Source organism: Thermochaetoides thermophila (assembly GCF_000221225.1).
Source record: "Thermochaetoides thermophila DSM 1495 unplaced genomic scaffold scf7180000011822, whole genome shotgun sequence".
Classification (NCBI taxonomy): domain Eukaryota; kingdom Fungi; phylum Ascomycota; class Sordariomycetes; order Sordariales; family Chaetomiaceae; genus Thermochaetoides; species Thermochaetoides thermophila.
In genome coordinates, this window is record NW_006383038.1 from 2,673,465 (window position 1) to 2,693,298 (window position 19,834).

Sequence of the window (19,834 nt, forward strand, 5' to 3'; positions counted from 1 at the left end):
TTGATTGACAACGGTTTTGATTGCTGACTGCGGAGATCTCATCATGGCTCTGAGGATGAGCGATTCTATATGCATAATTATACGTGAGTGTTGTTGGTATGCCTTCCCTGCCATTCGGGTTGTCAACCAAGTTCACGATTATCGACGAAGGTAAGAGTTGACGATCGGTAGTTCTTGGAGACAATAATCTTTTTTGCCTACGACTGGACTGTCTTCTGGCCCAACTCGGGGCTTTCTTATTCATCCATCCTCCACTGCTGCAGGGCGGCTGCTAATCCACACTTCTAACCATAACACCTTGGTTCATAGATACAGCTGAAACGAAGAAAAGCTGACTAATACTATCTGCTGTGGAAGTTTATATATGTGGATATGCTAAACTTTACAGGTTGCTCCGCTCGACTAGTCTGTAACGCAGGCTAGTCGGACCGCCGTTTAGGAGGCCCGACAAAGTATGTTTCTGAAGGGTGATGGGTGCCTGCTCGCTGACCGAATAGCTACCTGGGGAACGAGGGTCATATCGGCGAGGTACGTACCAAGTGTAGCTTGAGGGCAGTCAGTTTCTCCTGCGCAAGTCCACAAGTTGCACACGGACCAGACATTCCTGCCTCGGTGTAGTTATGGAGTCAGTACTGTGTAAAGCTGGGAAAATTTTTTGCCAGTTCTCAATACTGAGTGGAGCAGAGTGGTGGATGTCGAATCTGACCAGGTGACCCAGCAGAATGTTCTGGGCTGGCGCCTTTCTTTGCTCCTCTGCTCCCCGCTTTAGTACCGTGGCCAATACTCCTCTCAGGGAAGCAGAACGTCCCTACCGTCCTGCTTGTTGGATGAAATGCTCGCTTTTCAATGGCCTTGCATAGTACTCCTACATAACACGCTGAATACACTTCATCCTTGCAATGTGCTGTGTCTCCACCTAGACCTAAAAAAGGCAGGCTCGAGAATGTGGATCGTAGGTAAAGTGAGTAGGTAGTCTTCCAATTTATCTGTAGTGAGCCCACTGGACCACGTACGCGATATGGACATGCTGCCTTTTCGCCGCATTTTGCTTGCTCGCCTCAGTCGTATGTTTGCCAATGCTGGGCAATGATGCTGTCTTTCTGATGATAGTTAGACATAGGGACCTCTTTGTAAAGATTCAGGTACCTGGTTCTTCGTCACGTTTACTTGCTACGTGTCTGTATATTTGTTCGCCTGCATACCTCCGACAATGCAACTTATGATTTGTCCCCATGTATTTACATACATGCGTAGCTGGGCCCATTGAGGTGCGCGGACACGGGTGATTGGAAAACCACCAGAGAGCATAGTCAAAGCACGCTATGTAGGGAGGTGTGTCATGCGGACGATGTGCCGTTGGCTGGGCATGCGAGAACAAAGCCGCTACTGCAGGTTTCATCCAGACTTCGCCGCCGTCGACTGGAAGGGCCGTTAGGCGATCTGTTGGACGACAGCCCTAGCGGGCCCAGGGTGGTGGATTGAACCAGGACAAGGGAAGCAAGATCCAGATCAAGTCTGGATTCTGGTGGAGTCAAGAAAGTTTTCCGTGTGCCCTCTCCATACCATTACATGATGAAAACCATTCCCTTGGTTCTTTATGTCAAAGAAATAATTAACAAGGCACTGCCTCTTCCCATTGATGCGTTCTGCTTTCTCGATGTTCTCCAAGTATCAAAAGCGGTTCGAGTCTTCGGATCTTAGGTGTTACGCGACGAGCGCCGAACCCCGCAATTCGAGCTCCTCGGCGCCTACTTTCACCCGACACACTACACCGACTGCAACTACACACTTTGGCTGTGAGCTGGCACCATCAGATCGGAGGTCACTTACACATCACTTGGCCTGCACTTCACCAGCTAAACAAGGGCCGCAAGAGGACGCCTCTCAATTCAAATATCATTTACTCCTTGCATCCATTGCCAATACGTCAGCACCGAAGCGCGTCCTTCGAGAAACAACAGCGGCATCAAGCCACGATTCTCTTTTAGGTTGAAAGCAGCTCTCAGGCAGTTTCTGTGACTGCGTCCGTGGTAACACCTCAAACGAAACACCCAAGGTCCGGGAGCGTTTTCGTCCAAAGTCTGGCGCAGTGATCGAGCCCGGAACCTGGGGAGCGCCCCCAGCAGCGGAATTGCTTGCATCATTGTGGCGTGGTCGATCATTCGAAACAGGTAGTTCTTTCCCCGCCAAGTTTTTGACAACGCTGTGGAAAGCCCAGACAAAAAAATGCCACATCGGGTCGCGGACTTCTTTCGGTCCTCGATATCCTCTCCCTCGCTGGATAGCCAGATTCCCCACCCGACACAAAAATCGGCTTCATCTCAGCCGTTCAAGTCATCCAGGTCCCGAAGAAGCCGAAAGCCGCTTGAGCGACTCACATCCACACTGTTGTTCTTTGAAGGCGGCAGCGGCGGCGGAGACGACGACAGCGAGAACGCCACTCCTGACGACACTCGTGCTCCGCCAGCAGCGCCCAGCTTGAAGATGGCCGACTCCCGAGCAAGCAGCCTTTCGTCAGAATCTCACAAAGATCATGGTCACCATCACCACTACCGTATCTCTCTGTCAAGCATGCACTTTGGCCGGTCGCATAAAGAGTCCCACGTCAGCATGCCAGCAATGTTGACATGGGAGCTCGAGTCCCCTCCAGCCGTCATGTATGGAGAACCAGAGACCAGCAGCGGTGCACTGGTTTCTGGCCAGCTGTATCTGGACGTCAAAGAGGACTTTCTCGAAGTCTATCTGTTTTTTGCAACTCTAAATCTCCATGTTGTACAGAAAAAACCTTTTGGAAGCCATTGCTCCGAATGCGCCAATCAATACACTGAGATCAAAAGGTGGGACCTACTCCCTCACCCATTGGTGCTCACTAAAGGTAGGTAGCTGGCGTCACGATCTCGTAGTTTTAGCATGCAAGGCTAATCGCAAATAACTCACAGGCATCCATACGTTCCCTGTGTCGGTTCTCCTGGAAGGTCATCTTCCTGCAAGCATGGACACACCGCTGGTTTCCATTGCTTATGAGTTTAAGGCCGAAGTTCATTCCAGGAGCAAAGGCTCTTCACTTCCACCGATCAAGCTAGAAAAGGTATGGGATGTCAAGCGCAGCCTTGCCACATCGGAAACGCCACACCACTCGGTCCGTGTCTTTCCTCCCACCAACATCAAGGCTAGCGCACATTACCCCCACGTGGTCCATCCTATTGGCAGCAACACTCTTTCACTTCGCCTTGATGGCATTGCCAAGCACAATAGCAAGGTCAACACTATCGAGTACTGGAAGCTCAAGAAGCTTACGTGGAAGCTGGAAGAGACTATTAAGACGGTGGCGCCGGCATGCGGAAGACATAGCCCGCGGGCGACCGACAGCTCTGATGATGGCCATAATAATAAAAAGGGCGTCGTCAGAGCTGAAACCAGGGTTATTGGCGAGAAGACTCTCTTTTCTGGTTGGAAGAGCAATTACACGAGCGCAACGGACAGCCTAGTGGAACTTGAGCTCGATTACAGCTTAACCAAAGGTGCGAAGTACGCATGCGACACGCGGAGCCGAGATGGCACCGAGGTTACACACCAGCTTATGATCGAGATGGTGGTTTCCCAGGAATGGGCACCCGTCAACCGGCCCTCTTTAGTGACGCACACAGGAGTTGGTCGGATCTTACGCATGCACTTTGGTACCATCCTCACAGAGAGAGCGGGAATCGGCATCAGCTGGGACAACGAAGCGCCTCCAATTTATCAGGATGTGCCACCCAGCCCTCCTGCATACTGTGAAGGTATGGCAATGGGTGTCCACAATATTGCCGAAACAGTAGAGCCCCCTGATCGTCGTTCACAGCAACGCAGCGACAGCAGCACTCCACGGAGCAGTGCAGACAGCAGTCATTCTCGGGTAACCCACCATGGAGTGAGGTGAAGAGCCTCTTTCATGTGGACCCGGGCATTTAGAAGTGCTTGCGTGAGTCTTGGCTGTGGCGCAGGAAGCAGCAGCAGCAAAGACAGTTAATGATTTGCACAGAGCGAATTGTCGATGCTGCCTATTCAAGAGACAAGGGGCTTGGCCTCGCGGCTATGCATTATTGTTTGATGGCGTTTAGGCTGCAAGATGATACCCCTGAATACAATCCACTGACTAGTCTCACATTGTTGACACAATTGGTGGTAGTTTCATGGTTGATAATTGATGAATGTAATATCATGTCGTTGATGGAGTGTATTGCGCATGGGTGATACTGATAGGGTGTGATAGCGAAGACCCCGGGTCTCCAGGTTTGGGGAATGGAGAACAACGCTGTGGCTCAGCTCGCCTTTCACTTAAGTCTCCACTTGAGGATGACACTACCCATGAGAAGTATGGAACATGGGTATGAAAACAAACTTTGAAGGTAGCTATAAAGCTACTTTTTGATCGCGTCACTTTACAGCCTCGGTCGGCCACGTTGGACGCCCCCTTGATGGCTCCTGCTGACTGATGTGAAGCTGAAATGTGCTGACGGTGTATGCAGCGTATGCTATATCTAGGTACCCATGAATTATATACACTTGATCTGTCCTTGCAAACTTAAAGGTATGGCAGTTCGGTCTACGTTAAAAGCATGGTTGAGGATGTCTAAAACGTGCATGATCCATCTCCGTGGTTTTGTGGGGAAGTGGGTCTTGCTAACAAGGCCTGGAAACCGGTAGCCGGGGTCTGGGCGATGCACCAAAACAACCCGTGCATCGGGACTCCACGTGGGACTTATCGATAAGATCGGTGGCGCTCTCTGGATGGCTTGGAGGCCGGAGCTGAGGACTTGATGACTCGACAGATGTCCACCGCATCGACTCATCCGGCGAGCCAGGCTACCATCAAACAGCTCCGCTATGTATAAAGTACCTTAGTTATTTTGGATTCTACAAGTTTCACAGCATTTTTTGACATAGCGATCTATCTTAGCCTATCGGCTGAAAGGTATACGTTGTGTCCTCAGCTGTCCCCGAACTTCCGTGAGCTCATATGGTGTGGTGAAAGCGCCATTCACTCAACACTTTGCCCCATCTTTGCTTCCTCGCGCTCCTCCTTGTACTTTGACGTTAAGAGTCCTTGACCATGACAACCAAAACAAACAAGCCATTACCGCATGAAAGGCGGAAAGGAGAAGCCGCTCTAAGCGACTTTGCTGAGTATGTCGAAAAGCAACAGGCTCTGCGCTATCCAGGTTCGAAACACACAGCCAAGGCGGCTGCTAAAAACATGCAAACCGGTTTTGACCATCACGAGGAATTGGACGACATCCTTAACAGTCTTGACCTTTCAGACCCAGTTCCGCGGGTCAGGTTACGAGAGCTGTTACTCACCCCTGACAATGTTACTCTTCAGAAGCTCTCGGAGATTATAAAGGAGCGTATCGAGGAAGGACATGGCGAAACTGTCTTTGAAATTGGATTCGAGAATAACGGCGAAAGCATGAAATTAACGCGGGACGAGTTTGATGTGGCATACAAACGACTGGTCGAAGCTGCCAAAAAGGTTCGGGCTGATACCCAGCTTTTGTTAACCAAGAATGTGGGCGGTAAGCTGGATGGTGTACCGACGAAGGACGGTGACTGCAGTGGAAAAGTTTTGATACGGAGAGTTCCAGCGAAGGTCGAGGAGGTGATTGAAACAAGAATAGCTGTAGTGGGCAATGTCGATGCTGGCAAGAGTTCCATGCTTGGTGTTCTCGTCAAGGGAGATCTCGACGATGGGAGGGGAAAGGCGCGGCTAAACCTCTTCAGGCACAAGCACGAAATTGAGACTGGGCGCACGTCTTCGGTCGGCATGGAAATTATGGGCTTTGACACCACTGGCCAGGTTATCGTGTCTGACACACCAGGCCGTAAGCTGTCGTGGGAGGAAATCGGGAAGCGCAGTGCCAAAGTGATCACTTTTACTGACTTGGCCGGGCACGAACGCTACCTTCGCACCACGGTGTTTGGCATGTTGTCCAGCAGTCCGAACTACTGTTTGTTAATGGTGGCAGCCAATAACGGTCTAATCGGCATGAGCAAGGAACATTTGGGGATCGCCCTCGCTTTAAACGTGCCAGTGATGGTGGTCATCACCAAGATTGATATCTGCCCTCCGCAGATTCTGGAGCAAACCATCACGCAAATCACACGCATCTTGAAGAGTCCCGGCGCCAGAAAAATCCCTGTTTTCATCAAGAATCACGAGGATTGCATTAATACAGCAACGCAATTTGTTAGTCAACGGATATGCCCTATCTTCCAGGTGTCAAATGTCACCGGGGAGAACCTGGATCTAGTTCGCACATTCTTTAACATCCTTCCGCACCACGGACGCTACGATACCGATGCTCCGTTTGAGTTTCACGTCAACGATACTTTCAGTGTCCCTCATGTGGGCACGGTGGTCAGTGGTATCGTCAAGTCCGGTGTAATCCATGCAGGTGATGAGGTTCAGATTGGACCAGATTCCCTAGGTCGTTTCATCCAAACCTCGATCCGTTCCATTGAGAGGAAGAGAATAGGGGTTCCTGCTGCGTCTGCCGGCCAGTCTGCTTCATTTGCCCTGAGGAGAGTCCGAAGGAAGGATGTTCGCAAAGGGATGGTGGTCTTGCCCAAGTCGGACGGACCCCCACCCAAGGTGTACCGGGAATTTGTTGCTGAAGGTAGTATCTTGCCATGTATCCTGTTCGACATAAGACGAGCATACTGACCATTGATAGTACTCATCTTGTCTCATGCGACAACAATCAAAACGAAGTACCAAGCCATGTTGCATGTTGGGCCGGTGTCCCAAACATGTGCAATCATCGATGTTGATCGCCCCTTCATACGGACAGGAGACAGGGCAACTGTAGCATTTCGGTTTATACAACGACCCGAATATTTGCAGCCCGGTGACCGTTTGTTGTTCAGGGAGGGGAGAACTAAAGGTCTAGGCATTGTAAAAAGTGTTGGTTATGACCCCTCGAAACCACTGATGCCCAAGCAGCCCGAGACCGGTGCTGGAGGTGGAGAAATTGAATGTGGCAATCACGGAGAGAAAAAGGACTCGGTCACGGGGACATATTGAAACGTTAAGCGATGACGTTGGAGCTGGTTTATCGGATAGGGACAAGTAGTTCTTGTTTCTTCTCCGTTTTTTTTCTCGGCATGTTTGGCGTTCGAGCAATCCGTTGAAGAATTTCAGGCGGAAGGTGAAGACAGATTGAATGGGTGAAAGTGTGAGTTTTAGGATGATGATGGGGACTTGATTGTACGAGTCCATACATTTTGCTCATATTTGTATTAAGTTGCCGCTCGAGGATAGAAGAATGCGTGTTAGTAGGAGTTATGGTACTATGAATAGCCTCTATTATTCATCCTCAATTAGTGCTTGAGATGCATGTTCTGGTGCAGAGCCCAGTGAAGTGTTTAATTGTGGCAGGAGCAAAACACTCTCCACCATTGGCACACCTCTGACGGCAGATGTGATATCGCAAAAAGGGCCCCAACCAGCCTGCAAAGAGATCAGTATGACCGAGTATGAGGTGAGATGAGAACAACGCTATCGCCTGGAGGGTGTCAGTTGGATTATGGCGGTATCATCCAAATCTTTGTAAGGCATACCTCTCACAAAGAGCATCTCGGATTTCCTGCTGATCGTCTTAGGGTGTGTCAGTACTTGGGGTGTTCAAGGAAGTCAGACCTGCCATTTACCTTCACTTCATTCTCATCTTCATCATCGACCACATAGATTGTCTCCTCTACATCCCCAAGCACTAGGTTGCAATGGCTGTCATATGCCTGGGGGAAAAGAGTCAGTAAACCGAATGGAGGAAGGTGGGGCTGCGGGCTTACATGAAGGCGGCCTTTGAGCTCTCGATCCCCTCTGAGCTTCACACAAACCACCTCATCCAGGAGCAAGCGAACCAAATCAAGGGGTTCAGAAACCCCAGCTCCATCATCCCTGACTTCGGCCATTGTGTTGAGGCAACCGACTGTACGGAAAATTCTCGTAGTGAAATGATCCGTCTCTCTGAGTTGTTGCTATGGGTTGGTTTGTAAGATTAGCCGTTCTGTAATGAAGCGCAGGTCTTGGTGTCTATGCTCTGCGAGCACGAGCACAGACCCTAATGCTGCTCTTGCTCCCTCCTACGTCAAGGTTCTGCCATTCTTCACCGCCTTCCAAGCAGCCAACAGCCGCAACGATCACAAGAGGATGAGTTCTGCGACGCCCAGATCGACCTGCCCTCCCATTCGAGAAGCAATGATCCCCAACCCCACCCAGCGGAGACAAGTCACTAGTCCCAGAATCGCTAACATTCACACAGCACATGCAGACAACTGAGTTTGACTGTAGAACAGGAAGGTGAGCAGTGAGATTAAATGTCTCTTCCAGAGAAGATTTAAAGCGGCAGAAATGATTAATATCTGGTTCCTTAGTTTCAGCGATGGCCTCAGCTTTCTTCTCGTCCTGTAGCGCCACTGCGCTGTTACGAAGGCGTTACGTGATGTCTCTGATTCAATTCAGACAGAGTCGATCTATCCAGCAGGCTCTCGACAGAAGTCCTTACAAGAAAGAACCTGATTTCGAACAATTAGGAGAAAGTTTGGGTTTCCGCGGAGGAGGCAGTTCCATTCGGCTTCTAGGTTCAGATGAATTGGAACTGCTACGATCTTTATCGAAAACAATAGCAGGAGCCAGGTCGTTAGGTTTTGTCCCGGGGCTTTCCTTCGCCGACTCCCAACAGTTATCAACAAACGACAACCTGATACCGCCCTCCTCCTACAACAGTCTAGATACCGGTCCACACCTTGCTCAACGACACGCTAAGCATGGTCTGCAATTAACAGAGGCTTTGAAGCATCCTGTGAGAAGGCTTCTTTACCTGACCGACATTGTCCGGGCCAGCCGCAAAGCCGAAGACCTCGAGAAGCTGTCAATGGATGCCCTTGTACAGCTTCCAGATACCTCTTTCTCGGAACTTCTGCGATCTCTCGACCCTATAGAGTCTTTCAGTAAGGAATTGGACCCCCTCGATGACATCAATGTGGAGCCCGGGATGTGGCAGCGTACTCCCCTTGGGAATGAAATTGACGTTTGGGGCGTGAGGAAACGTTACGTTCACCTGCTTTCCCAGGCCCTGGCTGCTTGCCAGATGAGACTAGAATCAGGCAAGCATCTAGTTCTTTCCGACTACGTGACCTTATTACGATGTGCTGGAGCTGCCTGCGACTTGAAAGCCATGCAGACCATCTGGGCGATGATGAGCGCTACTGGTTACCGAGATATAGACCCAAATGGGATCTATGAGCTCATTAGAGCTCGTTTTCTGACGGACCCGCTGTATACGCAACATGACCTTGCCCGATTTCTCGTGCGACCCATCAATTTACATATGCAGAAGCTGTGGATCCTGGGCACAAAGCAACGCCAGTATCTAAGGATCCTTGGGCATAATAGAATCAAGCGCCAGCGCCACTATTTCGGCCATAACCGCAACTCGCTCGATCATGCAGAGCCTCTGGCTAGGATACTGAGAAAGCACATTCCTCCTTTCCGTTTGTACAAGCACGCAGTGAGGAAGTGTTATATCGTAGAGGAGCGCGTGCTCTGTGCCCTTATGGTTGCCTGGGCGCGTAGCGGATCGCTCCAAAGCATCCAGCAGCTGATTCTAAAGCGGTATTGGGGAGTTGATGTCCGCAGGCGCTCAGGCTGTCAAGCCCAGGTAACTGGGCAAGCAATTGCTTATGCTCCAGATTCTCCTTTGCGACCAACAACACGGCTGTTGGAAGCAATAGTGACCAGCTATTGTCTCAACTCCGAATTCGCAACCGCTTTGCAGGTGGTGGATGTTGTCTCGCGATGCTACAACATTCCGATTACGAAAAAGATCTGGTTCGCCTTGCTGGAATGGGCATATATTCTCAATACCAAGCCCGTGGCGAGGGAGTGGAAGATTGTTGGCCGCCAGTTCCGCTATTCCAAATCTATTCACCCAAATTCCGTCCAGATGGTTTGGAACACCATGACGGCTGACCCATACAATGTTCGTCCCGGCCTCTATCAATACCAACTGCTAGCCAAAAGTCTGGTTGGTCAGGGACGTGCTGCCGAAGCTCTTGACATCATGCTTGAATTGGAGCCTATGTACCGCCACATCCTGACGAAGCTTGAGCTTTCATTCAGCAAGCATGCGGTCAGCATGGCGTTGGGTATTGACGTAGCCAAGACTCAACTAACCTGGCGCCGTGCGCGGGCACGCAAGCATGCAGCGCTCTACCACATGCAAAAAATATGTCGGGATTTGCTCAAAGTAGTGTGTCGTGGACGAACAGCAGAGCATGCAACGGTGCGAGGCGTGCCACAGTTCATTGAAGCATTTCGAGATTTGCTACCTGCCAATATCAAATACCCTATCAAAACTGGGATAATAGAGCTGCACTATGCACAGCCGATAAGGAGGCTAGAATGGGCCAAAATGAAATTCGTGCAGAGACCTGCAACGACGGGAGATGTGAGGATCGGAGGGAAGAAAAAGAAGCTCAAGGTCAAAACAATTGAAGAAACACGGCTTGGGCCGGCGCCGCATTTGAGTCTGCATGGGTTCTTGACGGCTGAAAAGCCGTCATGGGTTCTTGTCCAACGAGAGTTTCACTGAAACTATGTGTTGGTGATTGCGAACAGACAATCATCAGTGTCATCTCGGAAACTCAAAATCAACAAAACATTGCAGTCCCTTGCCAATTTAATATTCTATGGCTTTCATGAGCAGCGAAGGGTCATTGTCCCCGGCTCTTGACTAATCTCAAGTCATTGATGTACATATACCGGCTCAGCGTGATCCAGCCATACCTAAACCATACCATTTGACTCTTGTGGGCTGAAGTCATGGCTTTCCATGCGGTCATCACCCCACCATGCCCTGCTAAGCCATTCAAGAACACTAGCCTTCCTGGATGTTCCTTGTCCTTTTTTTCTGCACTAAGTGCCCAGCTGAGCAGGGTAGCCGGAAGGTCTAAGAAGGCAGCATATTTTCGCAGGAGCGAAATGGTTGTCAGGGTGTATAGATCAACCGGCGGAGACCAGCCAGGTTTGCCAGAAATCAGGGAGTCGACGAATGCCCTCGCACCATGATATAGCGAAATGTGGTTCGGATGAGACGAAACACCACCGGCGTCAAAGGTAATGAGGACATCAACACTGACAACTGAAGCGCTGCTATCGGACAGACTGTGAGAGCGTGGCTGCTCAGGAACAAAGGCTGTTCTTAGGAGTGCGGCGATCTGCTGGCTATCCCAAGTTTTTGTCATACTATCAGGAAATTGATCGGGGCGATCGATCACCAGCACATCCTCAGGTTTCCGCAGACCGAGAATAACTCCGGATTTTGCAAGTTCTTTCTTGCGTGTTTCGCCTAACCCTTCTGCGTTGCCTATGGAATGTGTTAGGGATGAAAGCTGTATTCCTTGAGACAAGAAAGGAAAGAGAATCCTTACCACTGCTTAGACACAATATTTTGACATGATTCCCCGTATCGGGATGTGCCAATGCTTGAACTGTGGGCGAAAAGAACATGGCTTCATCGTCTGGGTGCGCAATCAGCAAGCAGATGCGCTTGTTGCGAAGCATGGGAAACCGCGCTGACACCACCAACGAAGTGTAAATATATAGAGAGGGTATCACAACCGCCAGCACTCCGGCAGTGGTCAGCCAAGCCATTTGTGGGTTTGTTTGAAGTTAGAGCACAGGCTTGTGGGAGGATTAGTATCTTTGAGCATGCAGGCCCTCAAGACAATGGATACACGCTGATCTGGCCGCGATATTTAGCAAGTTTGGCTGATTAATTGGCCAACTCCTGAGGAGCTGAAGAGCTGGCAGGACCCAAGGCCCCCACCTTGTCACGGAAGGCGTCTTGTACCAATATATGGCCTTGATGCAAAGATACAAAGTGTGATGACGTTGTCACCGAGCTTCAAGCACAGTATGGAGCTGTGATAAGCTGTGGATGCAGCCAGAAGTGAAGGTGGCACAGCCAAAGCAGTGAGACTTTGTCCTGTTTGTCAGGTTTGTTTGCTAAATAGAGCAAATAAGCAAAGAGTAAAGAGCCTGAGTAGTAGCCTGTTTGTTTGGTGAGAGTGAGCGAAGATGGATCAGCCAGACGATGGCTTTCAAACGATCGGTTCACAGAAAGGGAAGTTGAAAGACATTCGATGTGACCCTGCTCTACGGCACTCGAAGTCGCAAGATGCAAAGTTGTCACATGACATCGGGGGTGGGGACGTTACACAACAGCACTCCTGATGGGTGCACTGCCGTGTATTATTAAGCGGAGTGTCACACAGGCTCTTGACAGGGATATCAATGCACGCATGCGCACAAGTAGAGAGTAGTATATTGCTCGCCGGAAGACTCATACTTGAGCAAGCTAAACTCGTGCTACCTGCTCAAAATTTGTAGTATTGGGATTAAATACACATTGCCATCTTTCACTGCTATTCTTGGATTACTTTGACTTCTGTCCGCCCGATTATCTACTTGAGCTCTTTCTGTGCTAACTTGATGGTACTATCCGGTGACGTCAGCCCTGGCAGGATCGGTGGGGCTCTAGACCCTAACTTATTTACATATTGACCCAGCAACTGCAGCCCCCATTCCTCCCAATATTCTGTCATAGTAACTGTTTGTCTACAGTTCAGAGCATACACAAAGGCTATTCTTACTAAAAAAATCTCATCTCTTCTTCCTATACCTGTTCACAGTTTCTGTGAGTTCAACCCGATAGCTCCCACAAACCCACGAAGTCCACAACCGTCATCATGGCCAGAAAGCGCAAGGAGGATGGCTCGATCAAAATCGAGCTCAAGCAACCTGACAGATCGGGGCCGACAGGCAAGACGCTTTTGCAAATCGCCGAGGAGAGGGGCCTTTGGGATAAGGCAAAGCAGAGAGAAGACGCGCTAGCGAAAGAGAAAGAAAACGTTGAAGATAATGACCTCAAACTTCCTCCTGGTGTCGAACGTGTGATGGACACGCTGCTCTGGTCCCTAAGCTTGTCCATGCTGCACTTTACCCTAGACGTCCTGGTTCATCACCAGTATTCCATTAACAGGATTGTCTGGTCCACCGTTTGCATCAGAGCGGCTCAGGCTCTACTAGGTGAGTTCCTGAGTTTTTTCCTAAATCCTCACGACCCCCCTGGCTAATTGTGTTTTCCCTCCTTTCAGTCTTCGGCGTGCTTGTCTACGTTCTTCACCCCCATCCATCGAGCACCTCTTTTGTCCCTGGCCTACCTCGACGACTCCAAGAACCCCTTCGCCAAGCTATATTCTTTTTCACAAGCGTCTGCGCAGGCTGCTACTTGATTCACATAACTAATATGTATGGATACATGGCTGTGATGAAGCAAGCTCCCCCCATTGGTTGTTTGTGGATATGGTCCGTTATTGAGCTGAAACTCCAATGGGCAGTTCTCAGCGTTGCTGCAACTGGTACATTCCTTTGGCAAAGAGGTTATAGCATCAAATGATTCATGGCACAGCTTGATGCTACTCCCTCCAATGTTATCCACATACTAAACGAAAACAGGTTCGGGGCGTTCCGTGACACAAAGGCCATGGTAATGGTGGTTATCAGTTCTGTTCTATCATGCCGACCTGCGCGTTTTTCTGTCTCATCGCCATGTACTGGTGCCTGTGACATCCCGCTAGGCAGATTAGGTAATCTCATTGTAATCCGAGTCCTTAAGACCTGTTTAACCAGTTCAGAGCTACCTGGAGCTAAACCGTGGCTGCCACTGTTGATAGGTCCCTCCTGCCATATTTGTATCATGCAGCAGTGTTCCGGGGTTCTCAATGCCATTTTCATCCCACATGGGCAAGGCCTTTCTCACACTCACACCTCACTTGCTGTCCAGTCAACATGGAGATAAGGCTTTTGAGTTGATCCTTCCTGAGAGATGTGCCAAGGATGAACAAGTCGCATCTGTCCACAGGGGTTCCTTCTTGAGACAAGAGAATGTCTACAGAGTTCTTAGACCCAGATGTCTCTAGCCCGTTTTTAGCATCACCGATGCCCATTCTGCCCTTAAGTTATCTGAGCACACTATATGTCTTTAGACATTGCCATTACCTTTGCAGTGCTCGGTTCTTGTATAAGTTGAGTCATTTTTACAGTCGGCCATTCACCTGGAACGCCAAAGCACCATGACCCCGGGCCGCCTCCGTGTCCTTCTGCTTGGGTCACTGCTTGTTCGTCGAACCATCTCCTTGTCGCCTGCCAACTTTTCCAATACCTCGTCACGAGATGTCGTTCGGCGTGGCTTCATGTACGAGCATTGCACTGTCCCAGGTCTTGTGGCCCTGACTTTCGACGATGGGCCATACAAATTTACATCCCTGATCTTAAACTACTTGGACAAGTACAAAGCGAAGGCAACTTTCTTCATCAATGGCGAGAACTTTTCGCGACTTGATGATCCTTCACAAGAGTGGATTGGCATCCTGAAGCGGATGGCAGAATCTGGTCACCAAGTCGGATCGCATACATGGTCCCATGCCAACCTCATGGAGATCGACTTGCCTACACGACAAAATCAGATCAGGCAGCTCGAGCAGGTGGTTGGAAATGCCATCGGCAAGACGCCAACCTATCTTCGGCCCCCGTATGGCTACTGTTGGGATGAGTGTATCAATCAAATGGAGAGCATGGGTTACCGCGTGGTTAACTACGATCTCGATACCAAGGATTACTTGTACAACGCCCCCGGGGCCATCGAGGCATCCAAGGCTGTTTTCTCAAGCGCGCTGGACTCGGGGCCTCCATCAAAGCAGTCCTTCATCGTTCTCTGTCACGATGTCTTGGAGCAGACGGCTACGGCGCTGGTGCCCTTCATGCTCGACAAGATAAAACAAAGCGGATACAAGGCCGTGACAGTTAGGGAATGTCTGGGCGACCCTCCTGAGAACTGGTATCGGCCAGTTTCCGATAGTAATCATCCCGTGAAACCCGCTCAGACGAACAACAACAACAACAACAACAACAACAACAACAACAACAACAACAACAACGACGACGACGACGACGACGACGACGCAAAACCTAGGCCAAGTTCACCACAAAAACCACCAACCACAGTCCCAGCGCGACCCATATCCCCGTCAGCCAAGTCCGAAGGTTCACGTCATAAGCCCTGTCTCCATTGGTACGGGGGACAATTTAAACGCACCGGGTTTTTTGATGTCTTCCCCCTATCTTGGTTCCTAGCCGTACTTGTTGATGTTGGATTTTTGCTTTTGGTCAAACATTAGTCGTTTCCCAATCTGAGTGACAGGAGCGTTGAACAACGCCTGCGAGTTTCTGTGGGTTAGGAGCACGGTAGACTGTATAATGTACAATGTATCATTGATCCAAGCGGCTACTTGCATGCTGATGTCCTCGCAGTTATGTCTGGCTTCTTCTTGGCATTTCTGGACACTCTGGCATGGGCTTTGTGGAGCATAAACCCACTCAGGGCTCCAGCAACATTTGCAACTACCTGTTAATCGTCAAAATCTCTGATATTGTCAGGTTAGTGCATATGCCAGGGCTGTTTAATGATCAACCATAATCGCTGAGAGCCAGACTCCGCGGTTCCTGGCCAATCGATTCTCGCCTTTTCCCACTTGGTCAGGAAATCTGTGTCTTTATCACAACCTACAGACACGCCTAATGCTTCTTTTGTTCGACTTTGAACCGAGTTTTGGCTTCTCCTCACCAGGTGGCACTTTTGTGGCAGTTTGAGCCGAAAGGTTCGAAGTGGAGGTTGAATGGACGGAGGCTTTACATTTTCCGTATATTCCATGCGTTCCCCATCACCGTGCACTCTTAAGCACATGTAGGGCTTCTTTGTGTCTAGAAAAGAAGTACGGATACCTTCCATGTATGACCACGAACACCTTGAGATGTGGAGTGTCACAAGGGTATATCCAACACCGGTTTCAATCTCGAGTAATTTTGAAGTCTTGTAGATAACTGCTTTTTATTTGGTATCGTTGAGTACTTTGTACGGCTAAGCGTCTAACCAGTGCGGGTGGAAAACCTAAGGTAGACAGTGTGTACTATATCTATCGAACCGAGCTAGTTATCATGATAGTATTAGATATAGCATCCGTAGCGGAGGAGCCTAGGCTGGTATTGGTCAACTGCGCAGTAGACGGTTATGAGTTGTTGAAGATATACCTACCTCACATTCCATGAAGGAACTCAGAAGTTAGATTGTTAATTAGCGAGTTTAGAACAAGAACTGAACACAAGTGATCGTAGAGGTAAGGATGATCAAAAAATAGTAATAAAGAGAGTTCCTTTGTTGGAGGTAATACCAGAATCGTAGCTCGCTGAGTATCTGAGACACTTCGTAGTGCTCTGGAACCAGTGATGAAGCAAACCACCGGAAACAAAATTGGCCGTTTAGTAGTTTAAGGTATAAAGCCCATACCGTTGTTGATCCCGGATGTAATCTCCCAAGGATGCCTTACTACAAAATTCCCCAACCAACACTTAAAGCGGACTCGGGTAATGTAATAAGTATGTCTGGATTCCGCTAAAATAATTCCGAGAGTTCTATGGCATTGCGTCGAAGTGTTCCTGTGCCTCCAGCCTATGGAGTCTGAAAGGTCTTGCCAGTCTCGATGATACAAAAGTTGACTCCTTTATGCACAATCGATGCCGCCACGAGAGGGAGAATCTCAGAACCAGCATGAACATCACAGAAATCAGAGTCTCGCTACTGTGGAAGAATTGATCTGAGGAACTTACACAATGGCAACTATCTGTGTATTCTATCAAAAGGGCTTCGTGGTATGTCTCTCTAGTCAGCTCATATTGGGCCCTAGGAGGTACGCCACGACCGCCGATTTCTGCTTTTTGAGGTGTTCCCGAGCGGGACAAAACGTAAGAGTATGCGACTCACCTCTCACCAGCATGTGCCTTGCTTGAAGAAAATCGTTACAGTTCGATGGTGAAAGCAAATATTGTCGTTCGCTACCATGGAAGAGACCAGGAAGGTATCCGAGATCCCCTCTATGTTTCCATGGATCCAAACATCAGCTGCTTAAACCAGATTTCGGTCGAACTCTACGCGAGTGCTACTGTGGCCTACCAAATGAGCAACCAGTTCGATGTATGGTTAGACCCTATTTTGGAATTGCAACAATTCTCATCTGCATGGGTGACGTGCAGACGATCCGTTTTGGCACAGCCGTTAATACGGAGACTTATCACTCAACAACCACGCAACCTAGAGCATGGTATTCATCGATATTATACATCACTTGGTTCTCCACCAACTTACAGCCGCCTTCAGAACTTCTTGGTTGACTTTCATTGATGTAGCCCCGCTGCTGGTCACGTCTGAGGCATCGCCGAAGGATACGTAAGACACTAGAGTCAGACACATTAGTAGTGCTAGATAACTGGATGAACTAGGGCAGGGTTGGGTGGTCCTTTTTCCCCCTAACTGCTAAGAGTAGATAGTGAAAGGCTTTTAGTTGTTCATTAATCACAATGACGTTAGGATGATACCTAGTTGCTCCAATATTGAGGTTTAGATTAAAGCAATTGGAATGATCCGAAGGACCCGATGACAAAAAGTCTACCACTCATGGGAAAAGATAATGTTGCATTGAGGGCGAGCCACCTTGATTGCCTAAGTGCCGAGATCGGGTGATATAAGGGCATTTGTTCCCGCTTTTGCGACGGATCAAGACTAAGTACGTTGCGTTGGGGGTCTTTGTAAGGCTGAGTTAGCTGCCATAATGGCCTACTGCTACAGGACAGGGAAATAGAATGGTTGGGTATTGTTATTCTTCTTTCTACTAGGGTTGGATTGAATGTCCTAGTTACCATTGTATCTTCAACGCCTGAACCGTCCAGTTAACGTAAAAGTAAGATACCCCTTCCTTGGCTGTTTGCATTAGAATCATATAATGGAACCGTTAAGTACTTAGGTTCATTGCGTCTTAATACAACAGGTGGCTATTCTGCAAACTTGCTATTAATCAATGCTAAATTGCGGTGATTTCTTTCTTCCTTATCCATCTAATGCTATGTAGTAACGATGGTGAAAGACTTCGTGTAATGATCCAGACAGACCTCCTGAGACGGGTTCGATGGTTGCCAGGCTGATGGACTGAGAGATAGGAGTTCTCACACAATTAAAGTGGCCGTTGTGATCACCAGTTGGTAAGCAACTGTTTGTATGGCTGACTGGAGAGTTTCTTGGGCCAGATGGCCCTGCTTGGAATTGATATACATCTCATGCACTCTTGTGGCTTCCCTTCCTTCTTCCTCAACAGGACAGACTGTTGAGAGTCAACATCCTTGGGTGTTGAGGAACACTTTTCCAATGTTCAGTTGTTGGGGGCGGATATCCGAGTTTGATGGGTCACAACTCCCTTCTATTCCGACCAGTGAGTTTCACGGAAGCCACTCTCCCAGATAGAGTTATTGTTGGTCGCGACACTTGCGAGGAAACTCAGTCCACTCGCTTGTAAGGGTTGGCGGGCTTATTGTGATCGTAGAATATGCTGACTTAAATACACCATCCCCTTAAGTTCTTAGCGATTCAAAATTCTTCGTTCTATATGGAGGACGGGAGATATGTATGTCCTTGCCCATCATTCCAATCCCATTTGCCAGATCACCAGCAATCGTTATCAGCGTTGAATTTACCATGCAACTGGATATGACATCGTGTGTTGAAACCCAATTATGCTAGTTCGAGAGGAAAATGGGAAGGGGACTGGCGTATCATTACCTGAGGGTATTGTTTAGGTTGGCCCCCTATAGCGTCCAACATATTTTGCAGACAAGCAGGATCCCCCATCTACTCTTTTTTCGTACAAACTACAAAATAAGTTTCACACGCCCTCCTGGGGCAGCATAGATCTTTGTTCTCACCGGTTTTCGAACAAGGTGTGATAGGTGCCCGCATGTGCTATAATCACAGGTTAGAGGTATAAGCTTGGCAGAGCATTACTTTTACATTATCGGATCAGATGCTTATCTATTTTTTCTGATATCTCTCGTGCAATCTACCCTTCTCATCCCTCTATAGTCACCCGTATACCTGTCAAAGCACATTTGTTGGTAACCGGCGAATCAGTCGATGCGGAGTAAGGTGACGAGCTCCATACATTATGGTATTCATTCCTTTTGCACTTATGATAATCGGAACGTCCCATTCATGTAGACGATCCAATCGGCGTCTGGCCTTTGATCTCCTGTTACAGGTATATGTATGTATGTATATGTATGTATGTATGTAGCTCTTGCTTTTATCACCGTACTAACACTGTCCGAAGAGCCATAAGAAGTAGTGTTTACTTGAATCTGTGTGACAACACTTGTGACATGCTGATGGCTCAGAAGTCATTGATTTGTTTGATTCTTAGATTGGGCAGGCCGCCAGGCAATCCGTACAGGCAGCCTGTACTAAATCTCCTGGAGCTTGAAGGGTGTTGGTAGCGACATCGCTTCATATCTCTGTCTTAGCTATCTTGCAAGATATCATGGGGGCAACTAAGTAGATGGTGTAGCGATTCGAAAGGTAGTCACTTTAAGTTAAGCTTTGGTCTTGATCTCGTGCATTCCACCCAGTGGTGTAGACCAGGTCTGGATTGGACAACGACGACCGGGTGACAAACTCGAGTTGACAATAGAAGAGGGGATTCCCTATGATCACACATGTGTTCAGCAACAACAATAGACTAGTTATAGCAAGCGTCTTTTCATTCTCACCCAGGTACTAGTGTAGTTGTGTTGTGTTTCAGAGTTGCCGCCCATAGTTATCACTCAATTTCCCTCACCCTGCGCTCTTCCTGG

The 19,834-nt window shown here is 48.8% G+C and overlaps 4 protein-coding genes across 4 annotated transcripts; all 4 read left to right on the top strand.

Moving 5' to 3' along the window:
- Positions 1-2,226: 2,226 nt before the first annotated feature.
- On the top strand, positions 2,227-3,951 carry CTHT_0071700 (uncharacterized protein; the record flags this gene model as incomplete). The annotated part of the gene is made up of 3 exons (XM_006697372.1): positions 2,227-2,875; positions 2,940-3,779; positions 3,842-3,951. 3 exons carry the CDS (start codon positions 2,227-2,229, stop codon positions 3,949-3,951), a joined length of 1,599 nt encoding a protein of 532 aa, XP_006697435.1.
- A 1,141-nt stretch (positions 3,952-5,092) lies between these two features.
- CTHT_0071710 (GTP-binding protein 1-like protein) lies at positions 5,093-6,703 on the top strand (the record flags this gene model as incomplete). The annotated part of the gene is made up of 1 exon (XM_006697373.1): positions 5,093-6,703. One exon carries the CDS (start codon positions 5,093-5,095, stop codon positions 6,701-6,703), a length of 1,611 nt encoding a protein of 536 aa, XP_006697436.1.
- A 1,127-nt stretch (positions 6,704-7,830) lies between these two features.
- CTHT_0071720 (uncharacterized protein) lies at positions 7,831-10,634 on the top strand (the record flags this gene model as incomplete). The annotated part of the gene is made up of 3 exons (XM_006697374.1): positions 7,831-8,033; positions 8,313-8,341; positions 8,668-10,634. 3 exons carry the CDS (start codon positions 7,831-7,833, stop codon positions 10,632-10,634), a joined length of 2,199 nt encoding a protein of 732 aa, XP_006697437.1.
- A 2,158-nt stretch (positions 10,635-12,792) lies between these two features.
- CTHT_0071730 (deacetylase-like protein) lies at positions 12,793-15,683 on the top strand (the record flags this gene model as incomplete). Its single annotated transcript, XM_006697375.1, has 5 exons — positions 12,793-13,132; positions 14,132-15,082; positions 15,306-15,333; positions 15,416-15,541; positions 15,674-15,683. The coding sequence occupies 5 exons, from the start codon at positions 12,793-12,795 to the stop codon at positions 15,681-15,683; spliced, it is 1,455 nt and encodes a 484-aa protein (XP_006697438.1).
- Between the last annotated feature and the right edge of the window lie 4,151 nt (positions 15,684-19,834).